Raw genomic sequence first — 16,769 nt, 5'->3', positions numbered from 1 at the left:
CCAGCTGAGGGTTTTTTTTGTTTGTTTGTTTTCTAATCCCCTGTACCCCCCTTCGTTGGAAACAAGCTGCTGTTGTCTGATTTCTAGGCTGGTCCGAGTGTCTTCAAATGTCTTGGAATTGACCTAGCAGAATGGAGCCGGCAGAGGTTCACTAAAATTACGTCAGGGTTACTAACTCAGTCTGTTTATTTGCATGAACGTTTTTCCCGAATTTGAAAGCTAAGTCGTTAAGTTTTTTACTTGAGATCCTTCCGTTGTAACCAGCCATCCCTGCTGGCTCTCAGCTTAGTGAGGAGCAAGTTTCTGAACTAGTTTTTAGTCATTGATGTGAAACTTAGAAAGAGAAGCTTCTGCCTGATCTCCTGGAAGTTTCATTTATTGCCTTTATTTTGGCTGTTAGGATGCTTTCCCAGCTTCGTGCAATCCCAGTAATTGACCTGGAATGGTTTTCAGGGTTTGTAATGATCCTCTGTTGAATGATACGTCTTTGAAAGATACAACATCTGTCTGTGCAGAGTTTGTTTCCAACGAACATATCTCTGTATTTCAGTCTGTGGTTTTCAGATACTAACTTTTTGCTTATGTTTACTTACAATGATCCAAATGACTTGAAGATCTTAGGATACCCATGTGGTTAGAATAAATAATTGGTATTCTGCTTCAATTCTGTTCTTTAGATTAGCTTGATTTACCCCCCACTCCACCCCCTCTCCCCGCCCCTCCCAGCCCCATTGTGAAACCTTAATTTTTATCCCAGCAAATAGTTCACGGTGTCCTCTCTGCCCAACATTAGATTGTCACGAGGATTGTTCCAACTCCATTGACAAATGGAAACTACAGGAAAAGCCACCCTACTTATGACTCCCTGAAATAAGTTATTTCATTCATTTCATGGCATTATTTTTCCCTTTAGCTGTTTCTATTTCTCAAATTAAGTTCATGATGGGGTAAAAGACTTAAAATATCTTTTGCTGCTGCTGCTGCAGTAAAATGAAATGTTACATTATTAAATGTGTTTACATTTTGTGCTTGAAATCTTAAGGCCAGTAGGTACAAAATTATATGCCACAGTAATTTCCTTTCAGCTTCATCATTAATATATAATTACATTCACTAAATTAAATTCAAAATTGAGAAAAACGTTTGCTTCTTTAATTGTAAAGATCATGCTGATATCCACTCTAGTATGTGAGCAGCAACAGCAATTTTTTGAAAATCCTTTATGAACATTTCCAACTTTGCTACTTCTGTGCTACTGCTGTTAAATAGCTAAAAGGTGCTTTAGAAGTTTGGGTTGTTTGGTTTTTGTTTTTGGTTTTTTTTTTCTTTTTTTTTTTCCCCCTGTTCGATCTCTAATCTGTGTTAGTTTTTTGGGAAAAGTTAAGCAAAAAGAACTGTTATCCACTGATGACATCTTAGAGCCTTGAATAGTACCAGGCTATAATTGGTTTAGAATTTCAAACTGATTGTGAATGAGCACACCTAAGGTACTTAAGGATTGCTCTCCTTAATATGGAACTTTTTCTTTTAAAGAGAGATGGAACAGTGATGACATAGTCAAAAAACAGGGAAGAGTGTGCTGGAGAATACAGTGCTGTGGGCAGTGCTGTCTGGCTCGGAGAAGGACGCCAGTGCTGTTGTAGGAAGTCTCTGTTGCTAGAACCCAAGGATTTTCCCTGCATCCTACCAAACAATGGTCTGAAAGCATTTCGAAGACACTGGTTCCTATGGATTAGTTAAGTACAGTAGGTTTGTTGTGCTTCTTGATAGCCTAAAAAGGGAAGACCTTAAGAACTGTTTGTTTTCTTATATTGGAAAACCATGGGGTACAGAATATTTAATAGCTTTGCAGATATGCTCCATGTTTCTTGAGTTGTATATCAAATGGCTTATTGTTGCTGTTATAAACTGTTTCATTTTATGCAACTGAGTCTAAGCCAAATTAAAATCTTTTTGGGTTACACAAAATTCTTTTGTGTATCTCTCCCTTTTTTTTCCCCTGTAGGATAAGGCATGCTGCAAGAAGGAATTGATTTCATCTGTATTAAAATACCAAAAAGATTGTTTTTTTGGTTTTGTCTAAGGAGAGAGTCAAGAACAGGACATGGCAAAGTAAGCTTTGATTGTATTGAAAATGTCAAGCATAAGTAAGAGGTTTAGAGTCAATACTTTTTTTTTTTTTTTTAAATTCCTTATTTATGCTACAAATCATTAGCTTTTGTGCCAAAAAGCCCAAAGAGTGGCAGCTGAGTCGAGTGGAGAGCCAAGCATGTTTTGCTCCGGTGGCACCCAGTGGTCAGCCTTGTGCTGTAATGTGAAACAGCAGAGCAATTAAAGGACGCCCCTGTGGGTTAGCAGCAGTACAAATTGAGCTTGGATGGGGATATACTTGTCATTAGGAAGAGCAGGAGATAGCTCATTCTGGTTTTCTAGTTAACTCTCTGTTTCCCTTGCTACTTATGTACTTTCTCTGTGGTAGTACATCTTTTTTCTGTTTAAAGCATAGCTTAGTTTTGACTCTTAATGAAATCTAGTCTTGACAGTATTTAAACAAATCTCTGAGATATAGCGTACAATTATTCACCCACCTCAAAACCCAAAATGATGACATGATGATGGATCTCTCGCAACATAGGCAGCCTGACTTCTCACCGGTTTTTGAGAGCCAGACTGACAGTTCATGTGTCTCACCCTCGAGCCTCATTAATGTTTTTTCCGTGTGGCTGATGTTGCCTGACTTGTAGAAGGGAGGACTGTAAGCTCAGTGAGAGCTTGAGGATATGTTTTGATGAGAAGACAGCTGGGCAGGTTAGCAGCTTCTTGTTGAAAGGGGGAATTTCAGCAAGCTGATTCAGACCTTCAGTGGCAGAAAATGAATGAAGCAAAGCCAGCGACGGCCACTCCGGTGGCAGCAGCAATTAGATTTGCTCCACTGCTCTCACTGAGTTGCACCCAGAGAGGAGAAGCCTGGAAGTCTACGATGATGATCTGTGTGAGCTGGATCCATTTTGGAAAGTCAACACTCTCTGGGCTTGCTGTGTAAAAAGCTTAGCCGTGTACTCTAGCGCTTTTTTAATCAAGCTATAGAAAATTGCCTTTGTTTCACCATGACCTCTCAAAGCTCTAAATTGCACGTGATTCAGTATGCAATGACCTGACTTCTGGGTGAAGATTAAAAAATAAAAAGCTGACTATTTCTATCTTACCTTCCAAATCAGCAGGTTTGATACTACTGTAACATTCCCTCTCCTTGACTTGTGTTAAAGTCTTTCACTTGTGAGGTTACATTCGACTATGCATTGTGTGTGCCTATGAAGTTTCGGTGGTTTGTTCTCTGCTTGCTGTTAGAGCAGTGGTAGGGATGAGGAAGAAGTTTGTAACGTTGAAATGCCTGCCAAATGATTAATTAGTTTTCAAAAGTAAAATTAATTTTATCTTGTTGGGCTCTTAAATGTCTCTTTAAAGTAGAAATTAAAATGGAAAGATTAGTTGTTATGATGCTGTATTGTTAACTTTGGGAAGAAAAACGCGTTTTTCATTAAACCCCTCAAAAGTCTATTGACTGGAATCTAAGATAGTTTTCTTCATTTTCTTTTCTCCCCTCTTCAAATTATGGCTTGATTGGATTAATTGCTAATTTTGCAGTTGCTTCAAAAGAGTCATATCAATTGTTTTTGGAATTGTCAAGACACTTAGAAACACTTAAAACGCTTTCTTACAAATAAGTTGTTCTGCTTCAAGTGGTTAATGGGGACATTTGCTTTGGTAAAGAGCAATTGGATTTATTGATTCTATCTACACAAATATGAGATTTCCCTCCTAAATGAAGGGAACCTCAGAAGCTGAGATTGCTTATTGCTTTCAGTTTACACTTCAGACTTCGTTCACTTTGTACATAAAGTATTAAGCATGCAGTTTATTGGAGAAACAGTGTAAGGTGTACCTTAGTTTTGGTTTTTTGACAGTTCTTAGCACCTTCATTTGCATGAATAAAGGTAAGCGATTGCTCTTCAAAACATTTTAATCAAAGTGTTACAAAACACTAAATGTGTCCTAATTGCCTAGGAAATTTTGAGAATTAATGTTTGTGAACAATGTGTGCAGCAGATTCCTTACCATATGGTTTAGTTCCTGTAGTTAGCAATAGAAAGGGAGGAGGTAGGTGTGGAGACATTAACAAATAGATGTAACTACCTGGACTGGAGCTTGAAGGGGCTTTTTTTGCAAGAGAATCGCTGTTGTGAGACTTCCAGGCCTGGACACCAGATTTTAGTGGCGATATTTTCCTTTAGTGGTGAAGGGGAGCTGAGGTATGCTCGCAGGGAGGGGGTGCATATTTCGAGGGGAAAGGGATGTTGAGCAAGCCGCAGTTTTCTGATACAAACTTCGAGTTAATGTGACCAAATTAAACTCTTTGAAGGGCAAGTCATCACAGGACCTGAGCTGCTTTTGGACTTGCTGGTGAAGTTTAAGGAATAAGCGGGAAACTCCTGTACACCAGAGATAGAGGAGTTAAACCGTTGTAGAGCTCAAATATACAAAAAGGAGGTTTGGGGGACTCACTTCAAACATACAGGAAGAGACTGTTACAGGCATTCCATAGCCGCCTAATCACACAGAAATATTTAAAACAACTAAAACGCTTTTGCAGAAATCTTCTGTTGTTGTTGTCATGTTATCATTCTGTGTGTGTTCTTCAGATGCTGCTGTTTTCCTGCCTAGGAAGAAGATGAAATTCTTGCTTAAAAGTAGAAAAGGTCCTTCTTGAGGAGAGGAGAATTTCAAAATTTTCTGGTGTTTATTATATGTAGCATAAAAACAGATAAGAAAATCTGGATTTTGTTCCTTATACTTTTAGGAGACTGCCTTAAAAAAAACCCCAAACAACCTGGAAGTTATTTTTGATTGAAGAGAAAGCAGCAGATGGCCCTCCCTTTCTGTGCCTGATTCTCTTAACAAACACTCAAGTGAAGACTTCCGCCTCTGGGCTATACCAGTTAATTGTACTTAAGTGTAAACCAGTTCATGGATCCACCTAAAATGCCCTGCCAAAAACCTGGGAATGTTCCATTTCAATTTAATATGACTTAGTTATCTGTGTCATCGTACATTCATGCGGAGTTGAAACTACGGAGAGAAATGTTAATTCAACAGACTTCCAAAAATAAGTAATTCTGAGTAATTTAGTATCATTAGTTTGGTAGTTTCAAGCAAATTTAATTTAAAAAGAAAAAAAAAGAGGAGTGAAGACCTTAGTCCTCCAAACAGAGTTGACTAAGTGCCTGTTTTTGTATTTAGTTTTACTTTTGTCTTGCACTTCCATAGTTAAAATTTAATGTCAGATATCTAGCTACAATCAAACTTCTTCCTTTGCTGTGAATTTTGAAACATTTTATAGATGCAATAAGAAGTTGACGTTCTAATAAATTATAAATTAAAAAAAAATCCCATTTTTACTTTAACGTCTTCATCTTCTTACTGAGTCTTGGTTTAATGTTACTTCAATAGCTAATTCGCAGTGTGTAACTGTCATAGTTTATACTGAAATGGTAATAGATCCTTAACTAACATGGTTCAACAGAGCTTTCTAGCCAATGTCTATGAAATGCCAGTTGTGTGCATTAAATAAAAAAAAAAAAGTATAAAAAAATGCATAAGCCATTTTCCATGTTAAAAGTTAAGAAAGTGTGCCAGTGGGCGCCTGAAAGTCATTGAGTGACTTGGGTGGGCATCCCATTAGATTAATTTTTCAGTTCATTTGAACAGTTTTAGGTTTCTGTCATTCTTAAATAGCTTCTTTTCAAATTATCTGCGCTTCAAAGAAAGTCAGAGAGCTCTGGTTAACAGCAGTTTTGTCCCTCTCCTTCCGTACTGTGCTGCTAAGCTACACTGGACTAATTTGCTCATTTAGGGCAAGAAATCTTGTTTCTCAATTAGGCTTAAATTCTCCTGGTTTTGTGTTTTTATTTTATTTTTGCGTAAATGTTATTGCAGAAGGAAATGTGGTCTCAGGATGGGATGGTGGGACAGAGGAAGAACGTTCTAGTTTTTGTCTCCTTGTGCCTTACCCGGGAGAAAGGAACTGAAGGCAGTGATTTAATCTGCACCCGTGTTTGGAAGCCACTTTTTGCCATTTGTTCTTCGTGATATCCTTGTAATTACATGGCATATGATTCAGTCCTAATTACACGCTGCTCTTGAATCATACCGTTAAGTGTGTGTGTTTCATTTACAGGATTTGACATGGCTGATAGAAACTAGGTGTGTGTTTATTCGTGGTTCCATGGCTCCACGGGGAAGGAAGCCATCTGCAGGGCAAACATAGTGACAGTGCAGAAAGAAAGCAGCTTTGCAAAGGGAGTTCTGGATATATTTATGTAAGGATAGAATTTCAAACTACTCTCAAGTAGAAATGGTGATTCAAGTAGCGTTGTTAAGATATATCTGTCAGACAGATTCTCTTAAAACAGACTTCTTGGCTTTTTAATACTGGTTTTGGTGTCAACTGTTCCACAGGGAATGGACAGAGCTTTAGCAAAAGTTATATACAGCTAGTCCATCAGACAAAGCCTCTCAAGGCCAGAACATGTTAAGTGTGTGTTGGAATGCTGACAAATTTCTCTCTTCATGTGGCATTGTTTTCAGAAACTTGTGAAATGAGAGGGCAGTTTACAGCAATGAGGGCTGCTCGGTATTCGCAGGGCTTTGGGAGTTGACCAATTCGCTTCAAATTGAAAGCTCATCTGATTTAATTTCACTGTGCATGCAGTGTCATCCTTCTACTTGGAACTGTGTAAATTTGGCTTTTGTCAAATTGTGTGTGATCAGGATAGGATGTAGACCTCAGAAACAAGCTTTGAAACCTCTCAATAAAGGTACTTGATGGCAGAGTCCATGCAAGGGGTGTCTTTGCTCTGATCACCTGACATTTAGTTTTACAGAAAGCGAACTCTTCTTTAGAAGAGGATTAATGCTCATTGACTTTATTTTCTGTTATACATCTATGCCACTCCACTTGGACACTCCATGTAATGCCAATAAAACATCCACCAGAAATAAGTATAAACCTAAAGCTGCCAATTGCTGAAACTGAGATTGGAAGCTGATTGTTAATTTGAATTGCCGAACAGATGAGGGTGATTGTTTTTTATTGGAAATCTATCAGTAGCTATCATTGCTAGAAACCTGTAGCTTTTATAATCCTGTCTCATTTTACTACTGGATTAATTTCAGTTCTCTGTCTCAGTCCTAATATATTATGGTATGAATTTCTGAGAAAACGATAAAAAAAATCAAGGCAAATATACTTTTTTTTTTGCCCATTTTAAAAAAAATCTGTGCAATTATTTCATTGATGCAGGGACCAAACACTGGTGTTGGGGGCTGGTGCTCAGCATGGCGAGAGAAATGCCTGATACTAACTATCCTTGTGACAAATCTGCTATATTTCGTTGAATTACGAGAGGCTTGAAACGGCATTTTTCAGAGCCTTGTTGACTTGGCATTAAATTTTACAAAGATTGTCCATGTTGAAATTGGTGTGTCTGCTAATGGCTTCTTTTTGCCAAACAGACTAAGCATACCCTGTCCATTTCTATCTCGTGTTCTCTGTTTTTTAGCTTCTGGTGGCTCTAGTAGGTGAAAGATGGTGAAGTGGAAAGGGAAACATAATTTGTAATTTTTTAATTTTTTTTTTTTCCTTCTCATCAGCACTAATACAAAGTTGCCTTTATCCTTACCTTATCTATAGACTTTTCTAGTTAGGAACTACTGTGGAAAGTGAAGATCTACTTCCTTAATTCATGGAAAAAAATAAAATCTGAGTCAGAGGTCCACTTCCTGCAGACAGAATCTAATGAACCCACGTTGAAATCAGATTGTAACTTTATAGACTTCTTTTGTAGGTTTTTTGCTGTTTTTTTTTTTTTTTTTTTTTCTCTTGTGCAGACATTGTGGACCATACACGAAACCAACTTTCTTCCATTTTCTGGCATATGTTAGCATTTAGTTCTCCATTTATACACCAATAGAAAGAATCTGAGTCCTCCAACTTGTAAGCCAAAGTTAGAGCAGTGTTAGATTTGAGCTCTTTGGAGCTGAGATTCCAAGAAACCAGTGGTTTTTTTTCCCCTCATTCCTGCCGTATGTGAGGATGTGACTTGCACCAGATCGGGTTGAATTAGTTTTCCAGTGTTGCTCTGATGCCCAGCCATTAAGGATCCCTCAGTCAAGAGATGGGGAACTGCTTAAATTAAGAATCCCTTCAGGCTCAGTTACAGGAGTTTGAAGTGTGTTATCTAGTGCTGCAACACATTTGAAAATGCAGGTGTATGTTGGCTTAAAATTGACTTGTCTCTGCTAGCAGAATTTGAATTTTAGATATTTTAATCAAACCATCTCCAGCCTGGTGTTCTCATAGTTTCCTTGGCCATTGAGCGTGATGTCTTTGAAGGATAGTCTTTCATCCTGTTCTGACAGATTTCTTTGACTGCTGCAATACGTGTCTGCATTGTCTGAGGAAGGGCACGTCCATCTGTTTTATTGTATATTGACTGTTAAGACTTGCAGGTAACACAAGTGCTATTAGAGCCTTCAAAATTTACTGCTGAGGAAGGCTACATGTGTGCAATTCTAGAAGCAAAAAGCAGGAGCCTTTGAACTGGGATTGCCAGAACTGAATCCAGACTATCTGCGTCAGCTCGGTGTTTAACTGATTTCCACTTGGCTGGAAGTGACAGATGATTAAAGAGGAAAAAGTGATGCCTTATCTGTATGCGAACAGTTGGCTGAAAAGTGGTATCATCAGAGAAATGGCTTCTTTAGAAGCCCAGATTCAGTCAGAATCCCGATGGTCAAGGTAGGGGCATATCTCCTACGGATTCGGTTTTTGGAGTGGCAGAAGCCTCATTCCAGGGCTGTATTTGAATAATGTAAAATCTGAGCGGGCTTAATTTCATCTGCCAGCAACAGCAAAGCCTTGACTTGCATCTTGGAGGACACGACAGAATGCTTTTCTACAGATTTCACTTCTCCAAAATTACCTTCCCACTTGCTCCCTATGAAAGGCCCTTTCAAGGATTGGGTCGCTCTTCCCCTTTAGGGGCGATGCAGCTTGCTGTAGCCAAAGGATGCACCCAGTACATACTGTGATGCCCTTTGCTGCTTCCTTTCCTTTGAGAAGTGAGATATGCTTCTCTTTTGTGATGGGAAACCCTTTCTGGTGGCTCAAGAGAAAAATCTTTCTGTATTTTTTCATAAGCTGCCTCATTTAGAGTTGAATCTCTTACACTTGTGATTTAAAGAGAGGTCTCTGAAAAGAACAGTTATCTCCTGCAGAGACTGTTGATGTAGGACAGTGGTTTCTGGGACTGCCAGGCTAGAGGTATCTTGATCCCATTCCACTAGCTTTAAGAATTCGTCATTGCATTTGATGGAAAAATAAACCTATTCCTGGCAACTGCAGAGCTGTTGCTAGCGGATCTGTAGAAATCTTTAGTCTCTGACAAGAAAAGGTTATCAGAGTGGTATCTGAAGTGTTATCTAGAGCTGATGGATTATTTTTTCCCCACGCGGCTCTGGAGTCACTGCTTGTATGAAGGACTCTGAAGTCAGCACGCTGGTAATTGTGTGGGAGTGCTGCTTTGAGTCACCTATGTTGTAGGTGAACCTCTACACTATCAGCGAGTGTTCAGCAGTAGCCAAAAGCTATTGAATTGTACAGTTTATATGTATATTTACTTCTTCCTTTTCTTGCCCTCTTAGTAATAATCCTGTGACCATGCTCCGCTGAGGCTCTGTAGTTGAGTAGCAATTAGAGTACCGCTGCGTGTGCTCACCCCTGTGTATTCCCGCTGAGCACTAGGATGGGGAGGAGACTGCGAACACCTATTCTTATGTCTTTTAAAAAAACAAAAACGTTTATGTGTTGAAGTGATAAAGTGCCTGTTCATCTGGTATGAATGTTTATGCAGGCTGCTTGCTTTGAAGAATTTGGTCTTGCTGACTGCATGGCTTTAGAGTTAGTTTGTGGGTTGAAGCCAACAGTGGCGAGATGCTGTGACTTGGGTGGTGATTAGAGCATCCTGCCATGGCTTTAATAAAACAGGCTTTTATGTGAGCTGGACAGGATGCAACCCTGTGTTGTTCTAAGGGACTGCAGCAACTTTGGCCTGGTGAAATTGCCTTCTCTGCCTTTGGTGAGACCATTTTATGGTTATATACAGAATATAGTTTTTCAGCCAATGACTGGTTAAAAGTTTCTGTTTTGTTTTAATTGTGTAGGACACCGGATGATCTCTCCAGGCAAATTGTGGCCCTGCAGCAAAGAGAGATTGTGCTGAAAGAGCAGAACTCTACCGTCATGAACAGGTAAGTGATACTAATAGTGTCTTGCTACCAGCATCCACCGCTATATTAAAGCATATGTAAAGAAGACAGACTGCAGCCTGAGAGGATGGCTTTTTAGATTTCCCTGATGCTCCATGGAGCCTTCTATGCTATCTGTGTGTTTCCCACGTTGATGAAGAGTTTTTTTGCTTACTTAAATCCTTGCAGGAAGAAAAAGATGAAGAACTGTGGGAGGATGCGATGAAGAGTTTATCCAGCTCTATTTTATGAGCTAAAGTGTTTGCAAGGGGAAGTAAGCTGCTTTCCCAGACCGTCTCATCTGGAAAGGGAATGCCATAGTAAAATGCGCAAAGTAGTCATCTGGGTATGGGAAGGGAGTAAGAGTCCTGAGAGCTGTGATTTGACTACTTAGAGGACCAGTTTATATAGATGGTGGTGGAAAAGTATGTTTGCAGTTTTGGTGGAAAAGTACTGCTACTCATTGTGAGGAGCAGTCTGTGTGTAGAGCCAGATATGTATTTGAAACTAGAGGGTGTTTAAGCCTTTGTCCTGATGTGGGAGTGAATATCTAATAGGGGAAACGAATTTCTCTGCCAGGGCTTAACTTTCCAGACTGCATTGGTTACACATAGCATTTCTTAACATGCTTCCATGGCATGCCGGAAAGCACTTCTCATCCTCGGTGCACATATTCTTGATTCTCACACTGTTTTCTTTCCTCACATTAGGAACCCGTGTCTATTCTTGTTAAAAAACAGTACTTCTGTCTTTCAAAAAGGCTCTCGGACTGTTTGCATTGCCAAGGTGTTAGCTGACTTCTCAAAGCAAGAGAAGTGTGGAGAATTTCAACCTGTGGTGTAAAGACGTTGACTGTACAGCAGTCAAATACTGTGTAATTGAGCACTGGACAAGCACTCTGTTTGTCTTGGGCTGCATTTGCTAACGTGTCTCCTGAGATACGTGGGAGATTTTGGTTCAAGAGATGATCGTGTTCTGGGCCCCGCCTTAGTGGTGATGGGCAGGATTCAAGCTGGGTGTTAAAAGCTTTGTGTGGGCTGCTGCTGTTAATGAAACTGTTTAGTCAGTTGTAAAATTGTTAGCCAAGTGTAAATTCCCATGAGTGCAGCCGGCCAAATGGTTTTGTGGGTTTTGCTAGGAAGTTTAAAAGGCGGGAGGGCTGGAATATCATCAATATAAAGAAGACATTTCATATATTAAAAATAAAGCAAGCAAACCCTCAAACCCACAATTGATCAAATGATCAAATAAAAGAACGATGGTAATGTTTGAGTTATTGATTTTTTTTTTTTTTTTTTCCAGGCTGCTTCTCTCAGCCTGTCAGAGAAATGCTTTTCTAAATTTATTACTGGCCAGGGGGAATCATCTATTGAAAAAGCAGCCTTTTGGTAGTGCCTATTCATGCTGGATGTAATTGTGCCAATTTAGTTTAAAAGTAAAAACATGATTAAGATTACTCTTTGATTTCAAGTGAAATGGGCTGTAAAGCTGCTTAAATTAAAATTCTAACATTTTCTTGATGCAATGCTGTGTGTCATTTCCAAAACTGATAATTTTGGCTTTCTTCTGTCACATACCTTATTCTGTCTTAAAATGCAGCAATAAGATACATTTTTAAAAACCTTTCATTACAGATGATTTGAAAGTTCCCAGGAGAAGGTCTTGAGTCTTTTGAAATAAAACCTTGTTAAGGAAGCAAATCTAATTTTCTCTTTTCCCTGAATGACATCCAGATTTAGCTGATGGTCTTCGCTTTTATTTGTTTCATAATTGTGTTCAGAGTGGTCTGTGCATTACAGTAACTTAATATGTGATCATGACTCCCTCTAGTGATTGAGCCCAGCACTTATTCAGCTTTCTGTTGTGGTTTTTTTTTTTTCCAGCTACCAGTTCTTTTGCTTTTAGTTGAAATGTCTTCAGTACTGATAGTGCTGTGTTTGGTTTCTAGAGTTGGTGGCTCTGTGTGTATAGAGCAACGTGCAGTAGAAAAACGAAAGAATTTTTGCCTCGCTTTGATTAATTTTCTACATTAAAATTAATTAGGCTTAAGCAAAACATCATCAGAAGTCGGCATTTGAACTTATTTTTTGGCAATGAAGTGGAGAATCACAGGTAGCCCTGGCTTACCTGTTGCTACAGTGCAAAATTCAGTTTAGTAGGAGTGTGGTGTTAGAGATGGTGATATGACGCTCTTCCGTAAACGGCTGATATTGAGCCTTTGTGCTGTGAATGTACGTTTGGTTGTCACTGAGCTGTTAAACACAGGCAGAAGAGTGCCTGGAAGGGTTTTTTGCAAGCTGGTTATTCTTTCTCTCAATCTTTACGCTGCAGTCATCTTACTGTTTTTTATTCCCAGTGATGGTACCTTTCCCGCATTGTTTAGCGCCTGTGATAGACACTTGCCAGCTACTATTTGTCTCACAACCTGACAAATAGTCCCCAGTTTCTTTTTGATAAGAGGAGATGCTTGGTAGCGAAGCAGGAGTTAATCGCTAATGTAGCGGAATATGAGCAGGACTTGACTTCAGAAAACAAACCAGGCATGGAAAAGGTACCACAGGGGAACAATTCGCTGTGTAAGGTCCCATCCATTTCTGTAAAAACTGGAGACAGATCTAGTTCAACTGCTTCTCAGTGTCCCTTAGATGATCTAGAATGGAGAGTTATGGTATACAAACACAGTGGTAACAAGGTTTTCCAAATAGCATATGGTTTCACTAAACAGACTACATTTATTTTTGTCTCATTCTCCCATTCTTGAACTGCTTTCCATTTATTACTGTGTGTGTATATATATACTTATTTATTTATTTTTTTTTTTAGAACCAGCATTTCTGTTACTAAAAAGGCAATAGAGGTCATCGCACCACAAAAAGGCCCCATCACTACAAATCATCCTTTGCGTTGATATTCCCCCTGCTTCTGGCTCGGGGATCTGAAGCACAGTCTGTGTTTTGTGTAGCCTGTGCAATTGCCGGTGTCTCAAGGCCTCCCAGAGATCAAATGATGATGCATATCACATTTGCTGTAGCACTCAGATTGGATGGTTTTAGACACAGAACCACAGGACTGAATTTCCTGAACAGTGGGTTTAAATCAATTTCTTTTAACAGTGATTATTTACATGTTTGAGTTGTATAGACTTCCTTGGAGCTGGCTATTTTTGCTAGGGAGGAAAACCTTTCTGCAGTGCCGGCGCGGGGACAGAGGAGAGGGTCACTCTTGCCCTGAACACATAACCAGCCGCTCACTTCTCTTCACAACTGCAGATCGCTGAGTAACGTCGCTGAAAGTGCCATTAATAGCACGTGATGGAGTGTGTAGCTACAAGTTGTGTAAATAGAGTAAATTATACTTTCAGCAGTAACAGCAGGAAGTATGGTGGAGCCCTGTAACTGCAGAACAAAGAGAACAATCCAAAGGTTTAAAGGCTCAAAAGAAGATTGCTTAGGGCCGCTTTGATAGCATGAAATGTACCTGCGTTGTTTAGGAAAAGGTAATGAAGGAAAGGTGTTTTATTAGTGGGTCAGTTTAACCATGCAGCCATCATTAGTTTATGTGCATTTTTCCCCCAGAGTGTGAATTCTATAGGCGTGGGATGTTGAACTGTACCTTTTCAGGAAGAGTTGATAGTTGTAGCTTGGAATACATTAAGTCGGCCAAGCTGTTTATAAGCTTTTGTCTTACAGAAAAATGATGTAGTCATTACACTACGTTTTTTTTTTTTTTTTTAAGTGAGAAAAGCTGCATACTTATTTTTCCAGCACCCTATCTGCATATTTGATATCTCTGGAGAGATTTCTTAAAACAATCCTGGCAAAGCATTCTAGAATTTGAAATGTAGGGGAAAACTTCCCTTCTTATCAGTGTTGTCCTCTGCCACTGCTTACAGTTTGGTCTTTGCTTCAGTTCTGAAAGGCAGGCTATGAAAATATATTTTTTTGGTTATTTGTTGTCCCTCCTAAAGTGATTATTTCTTTTATACTTTTGCTCTTGTTGTCTAAGTGTAATATTGACTGTGGACCATTGAGGTATCTTGTAGAAAGTCAGATACAAGGAAACACACAGCTGAAGTTAGTACTGAGAAGGATGAAGGACACAAAAAAACCCAGAAGGGGAGTAAATCTTTGGTTCAGGTGTTGGGATCCTGGAGCTCATGGCTTATTCTCATCGCCTACTGTCAGAAACGCAGCCATGTGTTTTGACGTATAGTTTCATATGTGAAAAGGGATATATAGAATAATGTTTTCCTTCTCCAAGTGCTCGGAGAGTTCTGTTATGAGACATGGTTGTTTACCACCTTTATTCATATAAATCATGTAAAGCTGATTTACCCAAACAACCTGCTGTCTGTGTTGCCACTTAGAAATTAAATAAAAAACTAAACCATTGAAGGTTGGGGAATGTAGATTGCAAACTGAACAGAAAATGCTTTTGAGTTTGGCAGCACGGATTTTTTTAAATAAATAAAACAATGAATGAGTGATGATAAGCTCAAAACCATCCATCTCTAAGTGCTGTTAGCTCAGAAGTGTGTTGTAAATCTATTGCCCATCTTCTCTTTTCCTTGGATGTCCCAAGGAGTGGCAGTCACAAATATAAATAGAGCCCGTCAGACTTCTTCCCCTAATCTTCTGGAAAGTTGGAAAGAAGTTTAATTACAGTGAAATGTCTTTTATCTGACAGAGAGAAGTGCTAGCTTTTTGATAGGCTTTATGAGTTATTTTGTGATCAAAAGAAGCACTTAATGTCTAATATAGGACAAGGTAGGATTTTTTTATTTTGCTCTTATTCATCTATATGGCACATTGTGCCTTGATTTATATGTGGAGCTGTGTGTGTACCTAATACCAGACAAATGTTTATTCACAGCGCTTCAGGGCAATATTAACTGCTGTCAGGTTCTGCATTCATTTATAGAGTAATATTACGAAGAAATGACTAGTAGGTATTGCTTTTTCTTTTCTGCAAAATGGATCTTTCATGCATTTTTATACCAGTAGGTAGTTGATAGTGTCCCATTAAGTGACCAAGCTACTCTCTCCAAATAAACATATTCAGCTAGTAAGCTTCTAGAGCAACATCTGGTTATTCATGACTCTAATTTGGTAGATACAAAGCTTTTCCAATTTTTTTCTGTCATATGGTTAATCCCTATCGGAAAATGGGAAGGCAAAAAATAATTTAGTCAAGACATTGACTTCGGCTTCCAATTCTAAAAACATGGGATTTTGCCCAGACCTTTGCTTTTCATGATTGTGCCATTTTTAGTCTGATTTCCTGAGGAAGTGAGGCTTATTACTGTGCTTTGTGTGTGTATGTAGATGAGATTGTGCCTACCCTACACTTTTGAACTCGCTAGTTGTGTTCTGTCACGTTTGGCAGATGGTAGAGGTCTTCAAAATGATAAATTCCAGCGAGCTGAAGGAAAACAGGTTTCCAGCTCCATGAGAGACATCCTGTTGGTGCAACTGGAGGTCGTGCCCTATTAGACATCAGAGCCCTGCAAGACCCTCTTAAATGTCACATGAGCAGCAAGGCTGCTCTTGGACATCATTCCTCCTTGGCCACCGCTTCCTCAGCCTTGAGGCTGGCGGTGAGTGAGCACTATTCTGATACCACAGGGATATCGCAGGCCATAATTTCTGCTATACCAAGTTCTCCCAAGGCCCGTGGCATTTGTTAGTACTGTGGTACTCTTGGTATCATTTTCACGCTGTTGGTATGAAAAACGGAAGTCTACTTGAGTCAATATTCACCTTTGGAGAGAGAAATCCATAGGAAACCAGGCAACTTTGGTTTTTGAAGCTTATGGAACTTGTCTCTTTTTCTGTTTAAAAGAAAATATATAGAAAAAGCCTAAAGAACAGCCTCCAGGGGACAGACACAGCTGTAATTGTACCATCTCTTCTGCCTGGAGCTCTGTGTAAACTGCATAGTGCAAAACCAGTGAAAACATTAGTTTCTTACCTTATATTTGACTGTGCTTCTTGGAGAACATTCAAGGAGAATCTGTGGAATGCCTCTGATGCTAATGATTAAAAAAAGTTGTAGAAGCTATTTAACACTGTTAAATTTTTCTTGTTCCAGGGTTGTGACTGACCCTTGTTGTTCCTACTGGCATCCCTGATGTTTATGTGTCGTCTTATTGCTAGAATAAACAATAGCTTTCATTTGTTGGTGTTCCTCAGGAGATGCTGATTCAGCATTCCCTTGGGTGTCCAGGCAGCAGTGTGTATTATTAACCAGAAAAATGTGTAAAAATAATCGGTTAATTTGATAGGAAACATAGACTGTTCTTGCTGATGTGTTGTACAGCACACACTCCATGTTTCAACCATGGAGCTGCATTGTAAAAGTTATGGAAGAGAAGTCTGGCTGGCATTTCTTCTATACATGGCTCA

The 16,769-nt window shown here is 39.2% G+C and overlaps 1 protein-coding gene across 9 annotated transcripts in view; it reads left to right on the top strand.

The window, feature by feature from the left end:
• MAD1L1 (mitotic arrest deficient 1 like 1) overlaps positions 1–16,769 on the top strand; it is a 372,969-nt gene that overhangs the window by 32,917 nt on the left and 323,283 nt on the right. For all 9 annotated transcript variants that reach the window (XR_012588676.1, XR_012588677.1, XR_012588678.1 and 6 more), the window contains one exon: positions 10,282–10,368. Coding sequence is in view for 6 of the 9 variants with exons in the window: in XM_074597442.1 (XP_074453543.1) it covers positions 10,282–10,368 (87 nt within the window). In the remaining 3 variants the exon portion in view is untranslated. The remainder of the gene's footprint in view (positions 1–10,281; positions 10,369–16,769) is intronic.

The sequence above is a fragment of the Larus michahellis genome, chromosome 8, assembly GCF_964199755.1.
Source record: "Larus michahellis chromosome 8, bLarMic1.1, whole genome shotgun sequence".
NCBI classification, from domain to species: domain Eukaryota; kingdom Metazoa; phylum Chordata; class Aves; order Charadriiformes; family Laridae; genus Larus; species Larus michahellis.
Note: the sequence above shows the minus strand (reverse complement) of the source record. Positions and strands in the feature narration are given on the sequence as shown.